Raw genomic sequence first — 25,261 nt, 5'->3', positions numbered from 1 at the left:
AACTTATCCCTTCTAAAGGTCAGCACTCAATTTACTTTCCTGATTAAAGCTTAAAGTAATTCCATTTTAAAACAAAGAAAATAAACGTAATAGACATTACTTACTCTGTCAATCCTAGTATTGTTTCTCTCTTGTACTGTCCATCTGCTGTAAACCTCTGCACATCCACTCCTTTGCCAAGTCCTTGCAGAATCTGAGCTTGAGTGAAATCCAGTAGTCGCTCATTGTAGTAATGCAGCTGATTTATCAAAGTTGTGATTTCTTCAGGCCAGTCTGTATAGCCATACTGACTAACATGCTTTGTGACCATCTGAATCAACTCTTTTGGATCAGCCTGCGAAAAAAATTGACAACAAACTAAAAAAAGCCCTGTAAATTTCTGCAAAAAATTTACCATTTTATAATTGATCCCTGTGCTCAGAACTGACATATTTGTTTCCATTTCTGAGAATTTATAAGTACAACAGAATTCCAAATCTTCTGTAAGGGCTATTTGCTATGATGTTAAAATTTATCCTGTTGGAATGTTTTAGACTATTCCATATGCTACAAAAATTCAAACAAACTTACCTAGCCAAATTAATAGTAACAAGTACTTCACTATGACTGAATTTATTTGTAATTAATACCTTCATTTTTCTTAACATTAAACTAGGCAATTGACTGGTAAAACACTTCAACAAATCAAAGAAAACTTACCAAATCTCACCTCAATTACGAACACTACAAGTAAGTCTACTCTAAAACAGAGACTCTATCTCAAAAAATAAGAATGGAAGCAATATTACAAACTGGGTTTTTTTGTTACTGAATTGCTGATACACTTCTATTACACAGAACGGATAAAAGGAATAGCTTAGCATTTTAAGTGTCGAGCACTGATACTTTCAAAGAACGAGAAGTGTTGCAGGATCTGCAAATTACACGTGAGGCATTACCTACACCCTGAAATCTTCAAATAATTAAACATTGATCATCCAAGGATTGAGACAACCTTTGTTTTCAAAATACCTTCATCACAAATAAAACTTACTTTTCTGTGTTAAAAATTATGCATCAAGTGCATATTTAATCAACTATTAACTTCTGTAGTCAAAAACCCACACAGCAAAGCAACAAATCTGAAACATGAAACAAATCCAGTCTGAATGTCTGAATATCTGAAATGAAGAAGGAACACATGTACTGTAGAGAGTTCCCAATTGCCTCAAGACCTGGACAGTGCTATGTTTAGGTACCTCCACTTGAATACAGCTGTGTGCGATATGTAATCACTCAGCACACTCAATACCTTGTTTTCTCTCTTCCATGAAAAACAAGGCCACCAGCAGCACAATGCCATAAGGAAGCACCATGACTTCTGTGTAGCACCCACTGAGGAAGGAGTGCTGCCAAAAGAGCCACCAAAAAATACCTGGGGATGCCAACTGTAGTTGAAATATTATCTAAAAGAAACAGCTGATTTAATTGCTGTGGTTTCAAAAACATTAAGTGTACTGGACAAATATACTTTTATTACAGAATGATTCTGCTAAATTAGAAACTAAACTTATGAACATTAACTAGAGTGCACAGCAGGGTAAAACATGCACCAAATATTTGAACTTTGAGGCATGCTTGATTTTTTCCTATGACTTGCTGGTTGTTCTAAATTGATTTTTTTTTTTTTTTATTATTTTTTTCTTTTCAAGTCTTAGCTGACAGCCTGCTCACCAAGTCATATTAAATGCTACAGGGCATCCTTTTTCCTCTCCACATGATATTTTTCTGAAGCCCTCTAAACACTGCAAACTCATTGATTTTATAAACAACATCACTAGTTCTTTCAAGGTTGCTTAGGAGATTGGTAACAGAATAATAAAACCTCAGAAAAGAGATAGGCAAGCAGAGCAGTGCCTCTACAATAAATTGTATCAGCTGGAAACCAATCCACTGCTTATTATGTACCCTGGTATCTCATTTTAGGTGATAACACTAGAAAACAGAGCATGGAGACAGGGAAAGTCAGAGCAAGATGAGGAAACCTGTTTAACATAATTGCCTAAATCCTCTGTACAGTCCACTGAGAAAGGCAGGTCCCTCTCACAACTTAAGAGGGTAAATTTGCTCTTTTGCTAGGTTTCCCCTGTCTCCATTAAGGAAAGTAGAATCCAGCGTCAACACTCTTATTCCAGTGCACAGCCCACCAGATCGTTCATAAAGTACACAAAGAGAATCTTGAAAGTATTTTCAAACAAATACGCCAGAACTTTTCCTTGAGAAATTGCTTCTGAAGGTGAAAAGATAACATTTTTAATAAGTTTCCTGAATAGCACATAATTTTTCACCATAAGGCAGAACTAAACTTGCGTATTTACAACAATAACTTAAAATAATACTAATTACTAAGACATAGATTAAAGGTAGATTAAAACCACTTAATTTTTGGTCCACTGTTGTCTTCAATACATTGGGCAATTAACTATATTTAAATGTGGAACTCCTTCTAAAAAATAATAATCTGCCACTTTACTTCCAATCATAATATTCTGACCAAGCTGTCACCCTCTCAAATGACATCTATCACTAGTGCCAACCTTTATTCCCCATTTGTTACATTTCCCTAAAAGCATCTGTGTGCAATCTTCCATGCAGCCTGTTTATGCTTCAAAAGAACACCTTAACAGTATCTAATCAGCTTAATCATTTTCCTGCTAATACTTTTGCCAAATAATACCTACAAAGATGCTATAAATGTGCAGTTCCACCAGGACAGCTCTCTATCAAATTGGTCAGCACTGTTCCATTGTTTTTCTTATCTGTACCTCTTCTACTCTTGTTTCGCTACCAGGTTATAATAAAAATAAAATTAAAAAACCTGGATCAAGGACCACTATGTGATACAATAGCACCACAACAAATAATAACGATGACAAACTGTTTCAAGGAGGGAAAGAGAAGGAAGTGGAAGATAATCTGATGTACATGTTGTTTAAAGGATCAATGTGATCCTTGGACATACACAGGAGGAACAAGAAACAAAAAAAGTTACATAAACGTTTGTATCCATGATAACTAATTTCCACTACTAGGTTCCTTTCTGGGTTTTGAAGTTCTGAAATATGTTATAAAAGGGATGGCTCTGAAAAGTATCACAAAAATTAGTTAGAGGATTTAAGAAACGTATCTTATACTATATATAAAATATATATATATACACAAATATACAATAAATAATATACAAATAATGTCTTTAGAAATAATGTCGTAAGTGTCTATTGAGCTTATTAACTACAGAGTTAGAATAATAGAATCATACACTGTATAAATACCCATGTATGTATATCCATACATATGTAAGGCTGAAAAGTGCATCAAACTCGTCAATATACGAGATTAAAGTATGAGATCTGATAGCTGGTAAATTAACATATACACATTCAGATTAAAGAAAGCACAAGTTGGGTTTTTTTTATCACAAGCAGTTGCCAAGGATTGTGTTGAACTCTTCACCACCAAAAATCTTTCAATCAAGCGTTGTCCTTTTTTACCCCTTACAAAACCTTGCTCGAAGCTATCAGAGCACGTGAAACAAAAAAATTAGAGAAATATCACAACCTGCTTCATACAAGAACCTATATCAGTATCTGATGTGAGACTTTCTAGGGTTTTTTTAATCTATAAAAAACAATCTTTCCCAAATTACAGTTGTTTGCAAAACTCATTTACTGGAATGACACACAGTTTTGCTCCTCTCAGATTTGTCATCCTTCTACAGATTTAAAATGTTTTCTTAAATAACAGTGCTGCTTGCACAGTATTTATTAGGCATTGAACACAAGCTCAATGAAAAAAAAAAAAAGCTAAAGTGTTTGGTATCAAGCTATGAGGAACTTATATTTCATAATTTTAAGTATTCATTCTTCAACATTTTCACATTTTTAATAATACATGTTTTTTAAGAAAATAAGCGCAAATATTTCTACACCCATTAGATACCTAGTTCAATTAGACGTGATGCTTGTTCTAACAAACGCTAATACAGAAAGACCATTATAGCTGTATTGCCAGTATTCAAAAAAGTCTTAATAGTTTTTAATTGAAAAGAACATAATAACTAGCTAGTAATAGTAGCTGGCCATAAAGAAAATTAGCAATATGAGTAAAGGCTGACTCTTACTGCAGCATTCGTAAGGTTTACAAATTCTTTTACTTTCTTAAAATTGTAAAAGCACTTAAAAAAAAAAAAATCTCTACAGCAGTTCATGTAAATACAAACAAACTTTGACAGACAGGTAACTGATAAGAAATCATATTCAACTTGTGCTCTTTTTTATGTTATCTGTCAAAAAAACCACCAAAAAACCCCAAACCACTACTACACTATTATCTCTGTTGGCTTTTCAGAGTCTTTCAGAAACTCCCCGCTTTGCCAGATAAATCTCCTCCAGTACTTCTAGACAGACGTTATTTTACATCCAAACACAGCAGCAAACCTAGGGTAAGTTTCCAGAGAAGCCACAAGAGCTGACCCAAGTGTGTTACACCCTTAACTTGTGAGCCTCCCTAGCAGTGCCAAGGTAAATCCCTCATGAACTACCTGCCAATGTATTTTACTCATCTATTGGGCTAGTACTATGTGTTGTGCTATAACAATGTTGTCTTGGCAACAGTGAAACATTCTGGCATAGGCTTTGCTTGGGAAATTAGGGGGGGGAAAAAAAAAAAAAAAAAAAAAGGAGAGACAAGAAAAAAGCACCCATCACTTCAGCATAAAGTTAATTTCATTTCATGCTATTAGATGTGATTTACTCAGCACAGATCAGGACAAGTTACTGTCAATATTGCACCACCGGCCATTACCAGTAAACCTCAGCTGGGGATCAGGGTCCACCTGACTAGATGTTTTAAAGCAGTATTTCTCTTTGCCCATCCTCTGGGAGACACACCTGTGAAGCCCTTCAGAATCTCTAAGCCACTGCGATATTATAAAAGCAACACTGGTTTTAAAAAGAGATAAGAGATTTTGATCTTGGAATTTGTTCACCCCGATCTGTAGAATAATCTTCAATTTTATTTTTTTTCTTCCCCTGGCAAGCTGGTCTTTCTTTTTTCTTTCAAATCTCTTTAAAAGACTTAATTCAGCCGTACACATCAGGGGGAAAAAAAAAAAAAAAAAAGAATCTGAGTCAGTTTTTCTCCTGTTCCTCTCCTGCTCAGGAAGCGGCAATGATTTTACAGCTATGGGAAGAGAAATAATAATAAAAAGCTCTACTGTAAACACGTCATTGAGATAATATTAGTTCATTGTAAAGCTATTTAGCTTGTTTACTTCTTTTAAGACAAAGAATATTTCCAATTGTTCTAAAAAGGAGTATTATTCTTTTAGTTTTGTTTTTAATGTGAATGGTCTTCAGACTGTAACACAGAAATGACTAGGAACACTGATGAGAAAAGCTGCTTGGATCATTGAGGCTAATCCACTCATAATCACCCCGAATACATACGTGATGTTGTGGACTTTTGTGGACTGCAGTTGCAAAACACTTCTGTCACCTTTTGAACTGTAATCTTCTGGTAATGGTCAAAAGCTGTGACTGCAGTGAGCCACAGGAATTCGAACGGGAAGGCAGAGGACATGGTAAGTTGCGCCCAGATTCTTCTAACACCGGATTTGCTCTAAACCATTTTAAGTGATCCTATGAAAGAGATCATTCTACAGAGGAAGACACATAGAGCAAACAAAACCCTAAAGCTTAGCAAAACTAGCAGATGACAGCACACAAGCAAAGCAAGAGACACCAGGGATCAGGGTGTAAATTCCTGCTGCAGACACAGTTGCACTTTGATCACCTCTAGCTGTTGCCCAACTCCAGCACTTCTAAGGGAACCAAACTACACCTCGGGGAAGCACTTACATTTCAAGGAGGAGAGGAGAGCTCTCCCTAACCCTTGTAGCAACTGCCACAATCACTGTAGCAAGAGATTCAATGTGCTATAAATTTGATGGACGGAGAGGCAAGAAAAAAAAAAAAAAAAAGAAAAAAAAAAAAAAAAAAGAAGGACAAAAAAAAAAAAAAAAAAAGAAGAGAATCATGTATAGGTGACACTTTTCCTCACATACCGAAGCAAGAAAAAAGATTTACAGGAAAGAAACAGTTCACTCAAGAAGTAAAATCCTGAAGGTGTCTGTTCACTCAAGTAGTAAAATCCATCCCTCCACAGGACAGCTTTTCATTAATTAAATCAATGACACTTGTCCTCAACTGAGTGTGTTGTCATGCTGTGAGTCAAGAGTACATTAACTTACGACACAGCACCATATGAATTTGGGGTGGTCTACCTTTCAGATCACAGCTGTCTCACGTCTGATCTGCTCAAAGCAAAAGATAAAGTGTATGGCTGAGATGGAAGACTAGAACGTCTCAGAAATAAAACCTGTACTGTCACATCACTCAAGTGCAAGGATACTTCAACTTCCTTTGTCCTCCCACTGCTGCAGCTACGTATATTGTTGGGTGACAACACTGATTTGCTCAGGTTCAGCTTTCACAACCATTTTTTCAACGGATACAGGAAGCAGCAAATCCCATCACCCACCAGTGAAACCACACCAAGTCAACTAGAATACCTTTTATAAGCTACAAGATGTGTCAGAATAAAGTTGCACAAACTAACAGAAAAAAAAAAAAAAAAGAAGCAAAGATGAGCTGAGCAATACATCCTCAATTATCAAACCTATAGGTAGGTCTTACACGTTCAGACAATAGTAAAACAAATTCCAGATGAATGGCTGTATACAACAAATGCTCCTGGATCATAGTTTAAAACACAATACCATTAGCTCTCACTTAAAGTGGCCAAGTTTAAAACACTCCCAAACTTACAGGTTATACAGACACAACTTGTAACATGTTACACAAAATGCAGATTGCATAGGTGACTGAAGGCTTCACAGTCCTAGTCCGCGTATGAGTAAAGCTAGTACTAACTTTAAAGGTTTATTTGAATTTCCAGGGAAGTTAGTGAAAAGCAAATATGTACATTTGCAGTGAAATTAGAAAAAACTAATTCACGACAAAAAAGCCAGCCAAATCAAGTTGGTGAATTACAAGAGGAACATGAAAACACAGGTAAATGGTTTGTAAATAAGCACTCGCAATTTCAATGAAATTGGAACTAATTAATTTTATTTCCAAAGTCCTGCTTTCTTGCACTATCAGGCAATAAGGACCTACAATAACAATTTAAACTGCACATATATGATCATAAATGACATTTCATGCAAATGTGCTGTGCTGCTTTATGAACAGAAATATGTTGAGAATACAGTGTATTGGTTTTGCTGGCAAGGTTTTGGTAGCGGGGGGGGTTACAGGGGTGGCTTCTGTAAGAAGTTGCTGGAAGTTTCCCCCGTGTTCGAGAGAGCCAATACCAGCCGGCTCTAAGATGGACCTGCCGCCGGCCAAGGCCGAGCCAATCAGCGATAGCGGTAACACCTCTGTGATAACATTTTTAAGAAGGAAAAAAGTTGGGATAGGCAGATTCGGCAGCCCGAGAGAGGAGTGAGAACATGTAAGAGAAACAACCCTGCGGACACCAAGGTCAGTGAAGAAGGAGGGGGAGGAGATGCTCCAGGCACCAGAGCAGAGATTCCCCTGCAGCCCGTGGGGAAGACCATGGTGAGGCAGGCTGTCCCCCTGCAGCCCAGGGAGGTCCACGGGGGAGCAGATCTCCACCTGCAGCCCGGGGAGGACCCCACGCCGGAGCAGGTGGGTTCCCGAAGGAGGCTGTGACCCCGTGGGAACCCTGCGCTGGAGCAGGTTCCTGGCAGGACCTGCGGATCTGTGGAGAGAGGAGCCCACGGAGCAGGTTTTCTGGCAGGACTTGTGACCCCGTGGGGGACCCACGCTGGAGCAGTGTGCTCCTGAAGGACTGCACACCGTGGAAAGGACCCATGCTGGAGCAGTTTGTGAAGAACTGCAGCCCGTGGGAAGGACCCACGTTGGAGAAGTTCATGGAGGACTGTCTCCCGTGGGTGGGACCCCACGCTGGAGCAGGGAAGAGTGTGATGAGTCCTCCCCCTGAGGAGGATGAAGCGGCAGAAAACAACGTGTGATGAACTGACCGTAAACCCCATTCCCCGTCCCCCTGTGCTGCTGGGGGGGTTGGTAGAGAAGCCGGGAGTGAAGTTGTGCCCGGGAAGAAGGGAGGGGTGGAGGGAAGGTGTTCTGAGATTTGGTTTTATTTCTCATTACCCTACTCTGGTTGATTTGTAATAAAGTGAGTTAATTTTCCCCAAGTTGAGTCTGTTTTGCCCGTGATGGTAAGTGATGAGTGATATCTCTCCTGTCCTTATCTCGACCCACAAGCTCTTTGTTATATTTTCTCTCCCCTGTCCAGCTGAGGAGGGGGAGTGATAGAACGGCTTTGGTGGGCACCTGGCAACCAGCCAGGGTCAACCCATCACATACAGAATCTATAGAAGTCTGGAAAATTATAACATTTCAAAACTGGAGTCTAAAAGGACAAACCATCTCTTTGTGTTGGGGTTTTTTTGTTGGGTTTGTTGGTTTTTTTTAACAGAAGGAATTTTATATGTTTTGACTAAGCAAAGCTGAAACATAATGGTTGAAAACTGAAACACCTGGAATAAGAAGGCAGCATACACCACTGCAACTTCAAGATCATTAGGTTGGAAACTAACTGAATCTTGTAAGGACAAAAGGTTGCCCAAGATGCTGGTATGATTAAAGACATGACATAAGTAGAATCCCAGGAATATTTTCTGCCAACAAAGCCCCCAGAAGAGATTGAGTAAGAAAGGATTGAGAGTTAAGCTGCTAGATTTGAATTATGAATCAGGTGTTGCTAGCACACAACCTTAAGATAATATTACCTGCTGTTTTTACTTCTGTTTCAGAAATTACACTAACGATCGTATTAGAATTGGGCTAAGCAGTGTACACCACCTATTATACAAAACCATGTTCTGCAGGATTTTTTTAACGCTATTTGCGGAGTTACCATGATCACTGGCTAGAATTATCAGAATACTCAGAACCGGGAACAAAATGCAGTTAACAATTTTGATTTCACCTATACATTTTGTTTTAAGGTCAAACAGCCACACATCACAAAATTAAATCATATAGTTAGCCAGGATACCTGCAGTATTTATAGACTATTGAAAGTTAATATCTGCATGTTAGTCTAGAAATTCTCCTGAATTATTACTGAAGATATTTTAAGGTAAATTCCTAACAGATGAAACGTGGTTACAAAAGTAACATATGATCTTTTAATAGCCAGCAGCAGAAGAAACAATGACAACGAAGTGACTTTACGCTCAAACAATGAGTTAAATCAACATAGTTTCCAATATAGAAGACAGTGCTGCTGCAGGACAAAACAAACAAACAAACAAACAAACAAACAAAAAAAAACCAAAAACCAAAAAACCAAAAAACCACAAGAGATTGCTGTTAAGTAATAAAACATAAAAATAATTTGAAAAGTTGTCCAGGCAGTTGTTTCTACAGTTATGTTAAATGACTTGTGTCTGAAGAGTTGAACAAATTGTCCTAGTGCTCTCTTTTAAATGCTTTTTTGCTTTGTTTTCAATCAGCTATTCCAGCAAGAGTGAGGAATAATTTGTCCCAAGAGAAAATGTTTTCATAGTTTCTTTTCTACCTTGTGTCCTCTTACAGACTCTCTCGTATTGAGAAAGATATTGACAAGTCAGGTTTAGGTAGAAAAATCTCATCTCATCATTTCACCTGACAGCTGTTTTAGCAGAACTAACACATCATATATAAAAGGTTAAAATGTCAACTGAAAGAACACCTCTGAAAATAGAAAATTACTACATAGTTTGAGTGAAATGCCTACTAAGTTTATAGTACATAATTCATTTCCCATTTGCAGTCAGCATTACTCTCAGTAAATAATGTCACAGTTTAGGTAATTATCCTAACCTTCTACCTCCCTTTTCTCTAAAAAAATCATTGTGCTTTCTTTTTGACTAAATTATGTTACTGTATATTCTTTTAGAATATGTCTTTAATATTGATCTATATGGCAGCAGCTGTAGTCATATACAGACCTTGGGACAAGCATACACTCCTACTGCAAAACTTCATTCCAATATGATACAGTTTTAGTTTAAGTACAATATTGTATCCTTTTAATTTGTACAGTTACTTGGCTGGATACATGCAAATATTTCCAAATCTTACCAATTTAAAGCTTGAAAACTAAATATTCCATGAGCTACAAAACACATAATTTCCTCTTCCCTGGCATTTATTAAAATACCAGAAGTCAAATATTTTTTCACACTAATCCAGGAGCACTGCTAGCACTTCTGATTAGAAGCATGACTTTCTCAGTGACTACCTTCTCTTACCGTGATGCACATTTTCATGAATAGCTTCTTAGGCTAAATTTATAGAGGCCAACCTAGCATTTATCCTCAAGTCTCCAAGATGGAAAAAAAAACCCAAAACACCCAAACCCAAAACAAACAAACAAAAACCCCCACCACCAAACAGCCAAACCACAAAAAAACAAAGAGATGGAGGAGCCAACTCTCTCACTTGATTGGAATTCACCGTTGTCTGAAAAGTTACCTATATTGCTAACCCAGATGAATAAAATTTTGCTAAAATATTTTGTGTTCCATGATGAATAGAAAATTTCCATCAGGCTGCTTGCAAAATTCATGATACTCACTGACTGGAGAAAATAGTTTACAGAAGCACAAAAAAGGAAAGTAAAAGAGAAGATAAAGCCAATTGATTAGGGAAAGACTGCTTCAAAAAGCTGTTGGTCACCTTTATACTCTTTCCCAGAGAGGAACAAAACCCTTTGCAAGAAGGAAAGCATTAGTACTTATCCCAACTACCTCCCTTGCATGAAAAGCCACAAATATGTCTCCAGAGGAACACAGGCAAGCTAGACCTCAAACCTCTGCTGAAATGAAAGGCTGTTTTGAAGATCTTCTTTTCTAAAAGAGTATTTCTGCACAGCTGGCTCAAGAACAACACTTGCTCTGCTTTCAGAAGTAGGATTTAACAGAATAGCTTATATAACCCTTGAGAAACAAAAATAAGCAATACTGTAACCACCTCTTTTTCTTAAGCACAATTTATCTTGAAGCAATAAAACCGGGGGGGGGGGGGGAACCAAACAAACAACTACTTAACAGTAGCTCTTTTCCGAGTCCCCTAAATATCATTTGGTCCCAACTAAGAATGGTGATGCTTTGCAGTGTTGCGTGCTTAACAAAGAAATATGAGGATCTGTGAAACACTGGCTTATCTATATCAAAACACACCTCAACCAAAGGAACATAGTTGTCACAACCTGACTGCAATGTCACTAATTGCTGGATTACTCTTTCAGGGATCATACTGGAAGATGTTCAAAAACGTCCACAATGACTGCTAGTTCAGGAAAGCTTACTTGAGCTTTAAGCCTTTGAACACAGTGTTTAGTGAGCTCTCAATTTTTGTTAGCTTAGAAATTAATTTAAAAAATGTGTTTTTATTTGTTGAGATCACTGAGGAATAAGCACATCAACAAGGAAAACTCACAAAATGATAGGCCAAAGAGGAAATTAAAAGGGATAAAAAAAAGTACCTGGAAAGTGCCTGATAAAGAACAGTAAAGTTGATAGCAAGAAGTTCTGAAAAGTTGCTCAAAATCAGGAAGCCAGCTAGAAAAATGGTAGGATCACTTGGTGAAAAGGTGTGAAAGGGGCACTCATGGATAAGCCCATAGCAGAGGAAGTCAATGGGATCCTTGTGTCAGCCCTCACTGCTGGAGATATGAGAGAGAGAACTCAGAAGAGCTTGATGAGTTAGAAGAAAACATCTAGGAAGAGTCAGGCCAATTAGGTAAGTTATGTGCTTGCACAGCACCACGACCAGATGGTATTCATCCCTCAGTCCTCAAGGAACACAAACGTGAAATTATATTAAATGGCAGGCTAAGGTGCATCAACAAACGTTATAGAAAACACTGTGCCAGAGTGCAAGTCCCATCTAAAAAAATGAATCTCGAGGGGACCCTCATAGGGATCACAGACCAGTGAGTCATATTTCCATCCCTCGTAAGATAACAGACTATAACAAAAGAGTAAGACCACTGAGCATTTGCATTAACAGAGCTCGGTGGGAAAGAGTCAGCATGGCCTCTGTAAAGGGAAATCCACTTTGTTAGTTTGCTGGAGGGCTATGAGGGTGTCAAGGAGCACAGGGACAAAGGGAATCCTGTGGCAAAATATATACAGATCCTCCAAAATTCTTTGATAAGTTTCCCCACTGAAGTCCAGTAAGGAAGCTTAAGTTGCCAAGGGATTGGAAGAAAGGTCCTTCTATGAACTGAAACCTGGTGAAAGGAGACGTGAAAGCTTAGCGATCACTTTTCAGATAGGGGAGAGCCAGCAGCAAGTCCTCTAGGGACTTGGGGCAGGTTTTGGGACCACTTTTATTCAGAATCTCTTATCAATGACCTGGAGAAGGGATGAGCAATAAATATTTAAGTCTTCTGATGATATTAAGCTGTTTGAATTATTCGTATGTCAAGCTACATATGAAGACTACAGTGTTTGGCCTACTTTAGTATTTTTAAAAAAGAAAAAAAAACCAAAGAAAACTTCTCCCAAGATCAGTTCTTAGTCTGCCAGTTCATGTCTCATTCATGGTGCCTTCCCCCACTGTCCCCCCCCCCGGTTCTCTTCTCCATCACAGACTCCACACACATGCAGGAAGGTCAATGGGAGAGAGAACAGTACAGCGAAGATTCAAGGAGTTATACTCTCATCTCTCCCAGTTTTGCTTTTGGAACCATCAGATATGCACGGGACTTAGAAACATAATGAGATAGATTTCCACCCTTCCCCCCCCCCCCCAGTATTAATGAGTAATAGTATCTGCACATGTACAAGCAAGCAGCCCAGTACATAAAAGATAAGAAGTGCTAGGCATAAACAGCAGCACGAAAAGGAAGTGGAGCAACCTAAAGACAGGCAAAGAAACTTTAACTTGATGCAGAACATACAACAGAAAATTCAAACATTGAAGCAAAGGGGAGAAATTACACTGCCAAAGGAAATTTGCTGGTTTTCAGCATCACTAACAGAACAGAAAGAGGGACCAAAGAGGAGACAAGGGCTAGAATCAGGACTTAAAATAGCAGCAGAAGCAAAGAAGATCATGTTTTAAGCACATCATAAGCCAACAATAAAGAGCACTACCATTTTACTGTCTACAACAGACAGTGCTAGCTACTGCATTTATGGACAAAAAGTTGAATGTCAAGACAGAATAGAAGATGACTGTCTGAGACAGTTTGTCAGTTTTGCATGTCAGTGTTAATAGACTCCAGTAAAATTCATGTACACAAATCCAATTTGAGATTAAAATGTATATATTATTTCTAGTGAGTTAAGTTCATAATGTAGGAATGTGACAGGCTATTAAACACAAACCAACATGCTACCATTTAATGAGCATTTGATTTCCAGTGAGAGATTACCTCATGTGTATAGACTTAATTTCTAGCTGTACTACAGTGCCATGTAATAAGGTTAAAGCCATTAGACCTCATACAACATGGGTAATACATCTGGTAGCCCACAGAATCTGCCTCTCTCCCTCTTCCTGTATACAGCCTTCTTATACAATATTTATTTCCATTTCAAATGAAGCCTTTATTTTCAACACCCTACATTCAGAATATTACCTAAAGCTGTAGCATAAGGACCATGGCTGGGAGTTCTGCTTCTCTGGCTTAATATAACTGTATTTATAATTAAGGTCAACCTTATACAAATAAGCAACAGAACTGCCTTGTGAGCTAGGTCAAGCCTGCAGAATGAAATCCTGTAAGATCAACACAAATTTCTCCGTATTCAGTCCCAAGTTCAAAGCACTCTTCTTTTGACCTTGCTTTCATTAATGCAAGAAAAGATAAACACATATCAGCATGTAACAGTTTAAAAACTGTTCCACATGCTGGTCTTCCTGTATGGAAAAGGAGATGAGAGAGAATAAGACACACATGACATATTTGTCACAGTCACTTAATGCACTTAAAGCCTACAGATGCCATTGCAGTAAGGGCAGTATAGAGAGCCTAAATACGGTCCTGCAAAGGAAGATGTGAATAGACAAAAACAATGGTCTAACAATGACAAGAAGAGAAATGACAAAGAGAACAATCACAAAGAGAAACAGCATAGGAACTAAAATACTGAACAGTTGTGATACAAACAGAGAGAGAAAACAAAAACAAAACGAGAACAAAACCCCTAACTTTGCAGACAGTGAATTTGAGGTGAAAGCAGGCCTAATTCTGCCTTTTACAGAGAGACTGATAAAGGCTTCCCTAAGCAGCAAGCAACAGAAAAGGGAAGCAGGTTAAGTGCACAGAGCACAAGTTCACTGTACCCTTTCACGTAGTGACTCAAAACCCAGTTATATCAGGCTACTTAACTGTGTGGAACTGAACTCCCGGCGTCCTCACCAACTCTAGGCTGCATCAAAAGCATCACTAAGGTGAATCTCTGAGGTTACTGTTTCAACATATTGCCAGTTGCAAAGCACACAAGGACAGGAATCAAATTCATTTTCTTGAATGAAAATAACAGGTAAGGGAATAAAATAAAAACCTAAGAATTTTCTGTTAGCAGCAACTTTCCTCATCTGCTATTAATTGCAAAATTCCCATTCCCCTCTGCAATTTAGCAGCATTTGTTAGAACTGTTGCTTGATGCCCCAAGAAAAAGCTCACCCCTCAGCTAAGGTCAGTAAAATATTCCTCTCCAAAATCACAGAAACACCTCAACATTAGTTTATTACCATGAGGACAGGAATATAACATATTAATTAACCTTAGGGTAATTAAACTTTTTCACTCCTTGCTAAAGTAAACAAACCCCCAGATATATTTATTCTGGTCACTTATCAGATCACCAGGATAGGACAAATGAGGAGATAAGCTGTTAACAGCAAAAATTATCCAGCAAATTTCTTGCTCAGCTGTACGGCTTTTCTTCTCATTCATCAAGACTGGGAAGTAGTGGGCAGTGAATCAGAGTGGCAGTGGGGAGACAGCCTTGATGCTGTGCAAGCAAGGTTCAGCAGCAGCCAAAACACTGTTGTCAACACTTCTAGTCACAAACGCAAAGCACAGCACCGCAGGGGCTGCTATGAAGAAAATTAACCCCATCCCTGCTAGGCCCAGTACAGACCTAAACCAAAAAGAAATATAGCTTCTCAAAGGGTAATGAGTCTCCTCACACCAATACCTTCCACTGCCAGTCCATTTCTGGAAATTTTGTGCTCTTGTGTCTGGCATTATTCTTCTAGACCTTTATCTGTGGTTTTATTTGGTTGTAGAGCTCCTCTAACGTCTTCCTCAGGATAAGAAAATAATATAGCTCAGATATGCTAACTATAACTATTATGTTTATATTATTGTAACAACTAAAATTCAAAATTGTCTTGGGTATAAAAATAAAGCAGTACTTTACACCCAAAGCTCTTTGTTTCTCCTTAAAGCAAAGTAATAACTTCATCAGAAATAGAAATTATCAAGCTGATTTCCTTTTGGACATCAACAAAACAAAAAAAGTGAATGAGAACTTCTGGCAATTTATGATTCTGTTTTGATGTGCAGCTGTCAGTATTTCACATCACAGTGAAAAAAAAAAAAATCAAGCCTTTATGCAACAGACCCAATTATTCCTTCAAAATGTCCTTCTTGACTAACTAGCAACTCCTAAAAGTCTGTCTTAGCCAGTGGAAGAGGAACTCTTCCTCCCTACTCCTCATTATCCCTATAACAGATCTGTCATTTACATTCTGAGAACATTTCTCCCATTTTGCCGGAAGTACTCATGTACTGAGTACAGTTTGAAAAGATTTATACAAGGTTATTTTAAAGTAAACATAGGAAGTATAGACTTCTCCATGCTTCTATACAGCTTCTTGTAAATTCAGCTAGAGTTTTCAGACAGGATACTTGATTCAATGGACTAGAGAAACCACACCCACTGTGGCTCAGATGCTGTTGAACAGAAATATATGTTTTATGATCTTGAGGATCCACCTTCTAAGCATGTGGCTGAAGTGCCAGACTTAGACCTTGACTGAATATGTAAGGTTTAGAATGGGGAAGAAAAGGATTTGTTATACACCTTCACCCACAAAAACGCACTCAGTTATCTTCTAAGAATAATGCATAGCTTTGAATTATACAGTTACAGGACCCAGGAATGTACTTCTCTATCTTCTGACTGTTTCTTAAAAAAGGTGATGAAAGACACCAGTGGCATGACCTGAAAGACAATCTACTACAGAATGACTTCTACAAGTGAGTTTATCATCTTCATAGAAGTTTGTACCATAACAGTTTAAGATCTTTTTTTTTCTCCCTTCCATAGAGCTCTTAGGAAACACAAAAACCATGGCTAGATGTATTCCCAGGAATAGCAGCTGGTGTGGCACTGAGGAAAGCAACTTGCAAGTAGAGCCATTCTTTATTACCAGCATCTAAGATATACATTTAAACAAATGGCTGTTTTGCAGTAGAAGCTGAGCATTTAAATCTGGTTGGTTTTTTGGGGAGGGGGTGGGGTTTGGGGGGGGGGGGGCGGGCAGAGTAATTAGTAACAGTGAATGTATTCTCCTGTGTTGTTTTCTTTCTAGGCATTCAGGCCTCTTTTTTTTACCTTTCCTTTTTCTTGGTGTGCTCTTCACACAGGATCTTCTCATACGGTTGTTTTCAAAAGCTACTGTTTAAGAGTATTACTTAAACATAACACATATTTTTAGCAAACGACTTAGAATCCACCACTTATCACAGTCATGTACAGTATTTTACCAAGATGGAACAAAATATTTAGCCAAAGATCGTATCAGTAAGAGATAAACTACATGGTGCTGTTGGTAAGACTTCGCTTATTGAATGGCAATTGGAGTAGAAATAGTTCAATCTTTAACATCTCTGTCCTCATTCTTATGACTTACTCTTTCAAAAGGCATCATAGCTCTTTCTATAAAATAAGACTGTTTAAAAAAGCTAAACTAAAAAAAAAAACCCCTTTTTTTCATCAAAGGTGTCTTGCAGCAGGTGGACCTAGGCTCAAAGAAATCTGTTCAACAAACATGAAGGAATTCCTCACGACCAACATAATTTGCAAGCCCCACAAATTTCAGTTGTGGGCTGTTTTCCTTTAGCTTCTAAACAGAAGATAGTAGAATGCAAATCTCAGCAGGAACATGAAAGACTGTCTAACTGCAGAACTGGGTGAATACCTAAACAGGCTTTCCTCTGTAAATCAGAAGTCATTCTGAACACGGACAAAAACCTCCTTTCATGCCACATGGTGACTAGTGGTCTCTCTTTTCAGAAAACTTGTGACCGGAAGTGTTCTTTTATCTGTAAGGCCGAGCTAGGCTGAAAACCAAAGAGTGCAGAGAGCCTCTGTACAGGAAGAAAAAACTGGTGTAAATTCAGAACGGCTCTCTCGGAGTGGCAAAGAAGAGTTTATACTCAGGTATCTTAGTAGGAATGGCAATTCATGCCTTACTAAACTTTTCTAGTCACCTTTTTGATTTAGTTCTGAGTTTACCATGTAACTGCTTTAATCACAGGTGATGAATAAGAAGCAAAGCTCTGGCATTTCAAAGAGAGACTTACCAAAGGAAACCAACAAATTTATCAATGAGTGAGGATAAATTTTCAAAACACCATATGTAAACTGAAATACAAAACAACACACCGCAAGGAAGGCTACAGAAACTTTTTGAATAGCACCGTTCTTGTCGAAATGGACACTTGACACTTCCTAGGAAATACTATATTGTATCAGTATTGCAAGATAACAGCATAAGCTATACTCATTGTTGCTCAGTGTTTATAAGCTACTTTGAAGACTGATAGTGCTATTACCTATAAATGACACTTGATATTGTGCTTCAAAAACTCTTCCGCAAATTGTGAAGTATTTGTCTGTTTACAGCACTGTAGAAGAATAATTATGCATAACTTAACAGGCTGCTCACAGTGTAAGTCAGATCAGCTCCTTAACAGGCTTAACTCATGTACTGGCTTTTTAGAATAGCTTTAATGCTGTACATTAATGAATATGGTTTTAAAAAGCAGAGAGTACTAACCCTGTAGAGTGGGTGGCATTTGTCCTTGAAACATGGTGCCAAACGAGCATAGATCTGCAGGCTATAGTAATAACTTGCCAGCTGGAGAGATAACGCAGAACGTAATTGCTTTTCAAAGCATTTATTGGCATCTACCACCTAGGAGAACGAGAGCATTAATTTAGATGAAAGAATTAGCAAGCATACAACATTAAGTGCACAAACTTTCTAAAAAGCTACTTGCTGTGATTTAGAAATAGCTCTGACTATGTTTTTCTGGCACAGAAGTAAATCACACACATACACAAAGGTAATTCTACATTATGATGTGTCCCCCCCCCTCCTTGCACAAACACCTAACCAAAATGATTTTCCAACTACAGTTTTGCTGCTTATCTACCACAAAGTTGTTATTCATATTTCTGACCTGCATTAGAACTTTCAGTCAGGTGGCCCAACTGCTATTTTCAGTAAGAAAATACGTCTTTTTGCCAGTGCCATGCTCACAAGCCAGTCCACTGGCATTGTTCAGAGTTTCCTTTAAATGCACCAGACCAATCTATAAAAATGTGTACTTAAATGAATTCAAAGACTTAGCTTTTAAAACCCTAAGGAAACTACATTTTCTTATGGAATTTTGAAATGCTATAAATAGCCTTTCCTGGCAAAAACATACAAACAAAATCACTATCAACATACCTGTGGCAGTGCAAGTAGATAGGCAAGAGACAAGGCCATATCATTTGGTAATGCATCACTTGCCAGTTGTAGCAGAACTGCAACATATAGGGAGCAGAAATAAAGCTTTGATTACTGACCCACCTAGCCTTGACAGTTAGCAAATGAAATGTTTTCAGTGTAACTGTATTTTATTAGACACTAGCTTGAAGCACTCTATACACACTTAATTAAACACTTATCAGTGCAATCCAGAAACAGATAATATGTAATTAAACTGCAGCACAGCTTTACCTTGACTTCCAGGCAAAGCGTTTGATGCATTAACCTAACAAGAATGAGACTATGCAGTAACAGATGCTAAACAGACCCACTAAAATATCACCTGTACTGATTTACAAGTAGTAAATCTTTTGCTTCCAAAATCAAGGCAGTAATATAATGTTGTAAGTGTTCAAAGATACCAACCAGAGGAACTGTACAAAATCTCTTCTCTTCAAGCCTGAGCTCTAATTCACTTATCACTGAACATAACACATATTAAAAACTTCTGTCTTAATCAAAAAAATAAAAAAAAAGTGTTATATGATTTTTGAATAAGATCAGTGAAACACCAAAACCAGGTCCTGCCACATATTGCAAACAGAAATATCAGCACAACGACGACAATCAAAATTAATGCATGGAAGAATACTTATTCTGATTATAAAAAGATATACTTCTGGTAAAACTGACACAAAGATTACCTGCTTTTTCTACATTATAGATACCAAACTTGTTTTTTTGTTTAAAAAAGCCACTATATTTTACATTACGCAAATAGGAGAACCAATACACAGACACAATGCGAGCACCCAAGATTTGTTAATTAGTAACAGGATCTCTCCTTCATGCAGTTATCTCCTTCTGTACTAAAGTCAAGCATCACTGCAGTTGCTACGAAAGTTCCAACACACAATTACAGAATAATGATTCTCGTGATACACTTAATATTCAGTTTTGGGGGTAGAGAAAATAAATTATTAGTTCCAGGGACAACTTCAAAAATCTTATGAAACCTGGACCAGAAATTGCATAAGGAACTGTAAGTATACCAGGACAATAATATTATGGTTTCCTTTTTTAATATTTATTATTATTATTATAATAATAATTATTATTATTCCAATCAGTAGAAGCCATCTTCCAGCACCTTAGCTTTTTATTTTAAGGAAGTCTCAAGTACCTATATTCCCACATTACACAAACTACTCTTGAGGGCATGCTGGCAAGAAACCTTATTACTTTACTCACACAGGACCCCAGTGAATTCTCTGTGCCAAAGAACGATTTCTAAAAGGCTTAAATGACCAATTACAATTTTCAGATTATCATTAATTTGCCATCAGCCTGAAGTGGATTTACATGCTGGCCCTCAGCCAGATACAAAAATAAAATTTCTATGTGACAATTCACCACAGAGGCTGTCTACATGGCAATACAGTTACTGCAAATACAAGCCTGTCCAACAGCACCTATGCTCTATGCTTCAAATTGTTTCTACCAATAGTTTCTTGCTGCCGACAGCTTGTTTCTGCTACATTCAGAATAACTTGTATGCTGTCCAAGCAAAGATAACAGGAGTCTAGAAATATCTAGTATTAAAATCTTGATGAATTAGTCTGCAAAATTGGTATTTCCTACTCTGAGCACAAGCAAAGTTACTGTATATATTCTTACAACCACCTCTAATCGAACAGAAAAAACTGGGAGGAGGGAAAGAAGAATTTGGGCTCTGTCCTTTTCTCCCTTCCTCTGGAAAATTAATGATTGCAAAGCCTCAGGAATACATAATAAATTGTAGGTCCTCTTCCAACTGAACATCCCCAACATGATCACTGCCACACTAGCAAAAATTTATCTTCACCCTTCAGATAGCAATCATGACACAGAACATAGCACCAATACAAGGCCAGAAAACAATATGATTTTATTCATACTCTTGCATGAAGCTCAACACAAAGGCATCCCAGTTGCCAGAATGTACTTAAGACCTACCTCCATTTTCATCCCTTCTGAGAAAAAATATCCCCTGTACTGAATCAATAAATACAAATTTTCTGTGTGCTTGTGTACAGATACGTGTTCATGTATCGATATACTGACACCTACTTTACATATACACAAACACATGTATACACAAAGACTAATTTCCATACAGTTTCCTGTCTCCCAGAGAAGCCCTACGGGAATTCTCTGACATCTAACAGGGCTGAGTTCTAATTGCAAGCTACACACACTAGCAGGATGCTGTTCTATCCTCTCATACATCTTCACAAAATTTACAGGTACTTACTATCATTTCAGACCACTGCCAAATTTGAAATTTGCCAAAGGAATTAAATGTTACAGGGTTGGCAAACCAGGGAAGACAGGCAGTGACAAGCGAAGAGCCAATGCTGCTGTCCCACAAGCAATATTTCCTTAGGAAAACAAACAAAAAATTTGATTTTATGAATAATAATTTTTATTTCCTGTGCAGGTCTTTACTTTATACCACAAGCCTGTTTGGAAAGCAAAGCAGGAAAGAAAATGGTTTATTTGTGAAAACTGGAATTTATCAATACCTAAGAAGTTTCAACTCTTTTCCATGTTTTTTTCTCTGAAAAAAATGCAAAACTTGCTTCAAGTCTTCAGTTGTTCATTTAGCATGTGATAAAATCTCACTAAACTTAGAAGTATAAATTGCAGTTAACCAGCCATATCCACAAGCAATTACAAAATCATCGAAAACATTAAGCTAGTCTTTGTTCTAAAACTCCTGAGCATTAACAGGTGTGACCGACTTTCTCGGTTTTACTTTGAGTTTAGTATCTAATCTGGTTACAATGAAATGCAGCCATCAATTATAGTAACTTCCCATTCAGATCTCATCTGCAACCTCCCCATCAAATCCCTAAGGGCTACGGAGAAAGACGACTACAATTAAAAAGAGATGCACAACACTGCCTTAGTCACGCTAAATCTGGATGCACTATAACGGCACAACTGAGGAAAAAGTGTTTTACTGGACCCAAAGTGATGCGTGTTACCGCTCCACTCGAAAATGCTCAGTCTACCACCTACATCCAGACAGAAAGGACAAGAAAAGTCAAAGTCCAAGGCTTGTGAACCTAACAAATCCACAAAAGAAGCAGAAAACATTATCTTGAGTTTTATTATGCACGCTGCCTCCGGGGAAAGTGTTTAGCCATGCCCTCACACCTGGAGCATGACACTGCTATAGTAATAGGAACAGAGTCTGATGCATACTTCAACTTCTCCTCAGACAATGTGCTAAGTACAACTAGGGTTTCTTCACTAAAATGCATCTCCTTTCAGGTTCGTCGATTCTTCTAACGGAGCTGAAACCTGCTGCTGTAGCTGTCCTAGAAGACAGCTAAAAGGAAACAAATGGGATTCAAACTTGTCAGCAAAATCAAAAGAAATCTGCTGTGTTTGTTAGTTACTAGTACAGTAACTAATAACTCATATTAAACACCCAAGTTTCACATGGCAAAATCCTCCCAAAACCTCAGAGTATGCCTGAAAATATGGGAAAAACACAGAATAATAAGTGGGGTTCATATCTGCATGATATTTTTATTTTAAATCTTGGCAGTATGCTATTAATATGCACATTTTCAAGATCCACAATCCTGAAAGTGTTAACTCATCATAAGGACTTTCATGGGAATTGATAAAGCAAAGCATTGAGAAGGGGGAAGAAGTGGGATCCAATACTGTAAATCCAGGGCTAAATGCATTACAAGTAGTAAATTACCAATCCATTCATTTACAGAAAGCTACATTACACTTATGTGTAAGAATGCTGCCTACTGACTACCAAAAGGTGTCATACAGCAGGACTGCTGAGTATAGAATAAATATAACTCAGTTTTCCAGAGGAAAACACAGAACTCCGTTCCATAGCACACCTGGAAGGATTCGTAAGTGAAGTTCAGACTGACTACAGAATAAGAGTGGTGGAAGAGAACAGAAATATTAAAATGGTAAAAACAGTAGTCTGCACAGTTAAGAGGAGGAAGATAGAGACTCAAAAACTAAAACATATCTCAAACTACTGAATTGTATACTTGTAAGACAAACATGCTGGTTTTCACTACACAGATGAGATAAAACTATGTGGCTTATGAAGAAAGTCTCACCTGAAACTTCTCATATTACAAGTGATTTAATACACTCATTTTTCATGGCAGAACTTACTGTAGAGTAAAATACAATACAGATATCTTCCTTCAAAAGACACTAACAGCATGTAAATATTTAAACAGTTCATTTCTTAAAGCAGCAGGAGACAGCCAAAAGGAAAGACAATCATAGGTGGTTTTGTGTGGTTTGTTGGTTTTTTTTTTTTTTTTTTTTTTTAAAGTGAAACTTTCCATTAACAAATTATTAAGTATAAACTATAAAATATAGAAATTTCAGAAAATGACAAAAAGTTCTAACGATTCCAGAAGCTGCAGTTAAACATTAATTAGTAAATAAAATATTGCAATGACCCTGCAACACTGAAAGCTGTCTACACAAAGGCACAGAATCTCAACAAGTGAATACACAGGCATACATACAAGTAACATTAACACTGGGTTGCAAATTTCCATTTAAATATCTGTAAATGGCAGTATTCAGGAAACCTTCAACAATTTTTCACCCCACGAGGTTCATATCTTCGTCAGCTCCTAAATATCAGTTTCTGCTTATTTAAGGCCAGCTTTCAGATTTCTAGTCTTTACTGAGCAACTCCTTTTAAGAATACCACTGAAAACTCTGCAGCTACTTCTGTCAAGACTACTCACCAACATAAGATGTTGAACTGGATCACAATTCATACAAAATACCCAGACAATACTTCACATCATCATGTGCAATTCTCCATATTTAAACCCATCCACAGATTCTCATATATTTACTATATAAAGTAAATACAGGAGTGAATACACATGTACCCATACCTTCTGTAGTTGGAAGTAGGTCTTTTCCTTCGCTCTTTGTTTCTGTCAGTTTCTCTGTTCTCAGCAATACTTCTGCAAAGCTTTCCAAAGAATTGTTCTGGTATGTGCCGTAACTGTTTTCAGACTAGAAGTGAAATAAGGTAACTGACACATGCGCACTACACCCTGCAGTTATATTTAGCTCACTGGCATCAGATGCAATTATCTACCTCGGTTCCTGCATTTGCTTTCCCTTCTGTTTAATTCTGGACTTTTTCCTACTATTGCACAAAATTTCAGGTCACACAAATAATCCAAAATCTGTATTTTTACTTAATTATAAGATCTCAACAAAAAACTAACACTTCAGAACTCTGTAACAGGAACTTACTTCTGCAACATATGAATCAGCTATTAGAGACTCATAAAATGGATGACAGCCTTGTTTCTCCACAGTGGCATTTTCTCCAGGCCCACTTTTTAATACATCTCCAAATGCTTGGCCCTGCGAAAAATAAGTATAGTTGAACCCAGTTGTAAAAAATCCCATTAAAAAGTCTGTAACTGCTCCTCAGAAGGGAAACAACTGTAAATGAAAATATAATTGAATTCAGTGGGGAGCAAGATAGGAGTCATCAGACAGAAACCAATGCTGAATGAGGTCCAGTATTCTTAAAAAAAGGAAAGAGAATCACACTCAACAGTAGTCTCAGAAAAACTAGTATCATAAACATTATGGCAAATCCACTGAAATGGAGAAGGTAGAAAAGAGAAACTGAAAAGGAACAGCTTTGCATATAAAATAACAGTATTTAAAGAGTGAACTTCACTGTGCTTTCTTCCTCAAAGTTCTGAAGTTCTGCCAAATTTCAACTATGCTAAGAAAGCATGAGAAAATAGATTAGAAAACAAGACAAGGAAACAGCTTTAGACCCCTTCTTTCATTGGGATTTGCTTGCAAACAATCCCGTGATGTCTCTGGTTCATTTATTGATTTGAGGTCTTCAGTTATCAGATACCTAACAAAGGAGCCTAGCTTTTATACTAATGTATCAGTGAATGTGTAAATATCTGGAGACACATCAGCAATCCCTTACATGTAACGGTCGAAGGTAAGTTAATGATCTCTTCCACCACTGTCCATCACTGACAGCATGCAGCATGGCTTTTGTAGTCATAGTTGTGTTAGACAACACCTTCATGGTTTTTGATGTCGTCCAGTACAACAAATCAGCAGACTGGCTAGAGGAGATGTCGGTTTCATCCTGTGAGCATATCCAACACACAATGGCAAGTGTTAGAATCACGTTTTAATTAGGCTAATGACCTAAAGCCAAATGCATTAGAGTTCAGGCACACTATGTTAATAAAATATTTTAATTATCATTAATTTAAGCAGAAGCTGTCATAAAAACAAACAAAAGACAAGTTAAAAGGGATTTAGGAGTTTCAATCTGAAGCGAG

General features: G+C 37.6%; 1 protein-coding gene across 2 annotated transcripts in view; it reads right to left on the bottom strand.

Moving 5' to 3' along the window:
- NBAS (NBAS subunit of NRZ tethering complex) overlaps nucleotides 1-25,261 on the bottom strand; it is a 191,676-nt gene that overhangs the window by 78,288 nt on the left and 88,127 nt on the right. Inside the window, exons 36-41 of one of the 2 annotated variants that reach the window (XM_030037298.2) lie at nucleotides 24,895-25,062; nucleotides 24,189-24,302; nucleotides 23,819-23,942; nucleotides 18,846-18,922; nucleotides 18,168-18,305; nucleotides 105-334 (exon numbers count right to left, since the gene is read on the bottom strand). In XM_030037298.2, coding sequence (XP_029893158.1) covers nucleotides 105-334; nucleotides 18,168-18,305; nucleotides 18,846-18,922; nucleotides 23,819-23,942; nucleotides 24,189-24,302; nucleotides 24,895-25,062 — 851 coding nt within the window. The remainder of the gene's footprint in view (nucleotides 1-104; nucleotides 335-18,167; nucleotides 18,306-18,845; nucleotides 18,923-23,818; nucleotides 23,943-24,188; nucleotides 24,303-24,894; nucleotides 25,063-25,261) is intronic. The other variant, XM_030037299.2, reaches the window with a different exon arrangement.

The sequence above is a fragment of the Aquila chrysaetos genome, chromosome 15, assembly GCF_900496995.4.
Source record: "Aquila chrysaetos chrysaetos chromosome 15, bAquChr1.4, whole genome shotgun sequence".
NCBI classification, from domain to species: Eukaryota; Metazoa; Chordata; class Aves; order Accipitriformes; family Accipitridae; genus Aquila; species Aquila chrysaetos.
This window is presented reverse-complemented; position numbering and strand designations above follow the sequence as displayed.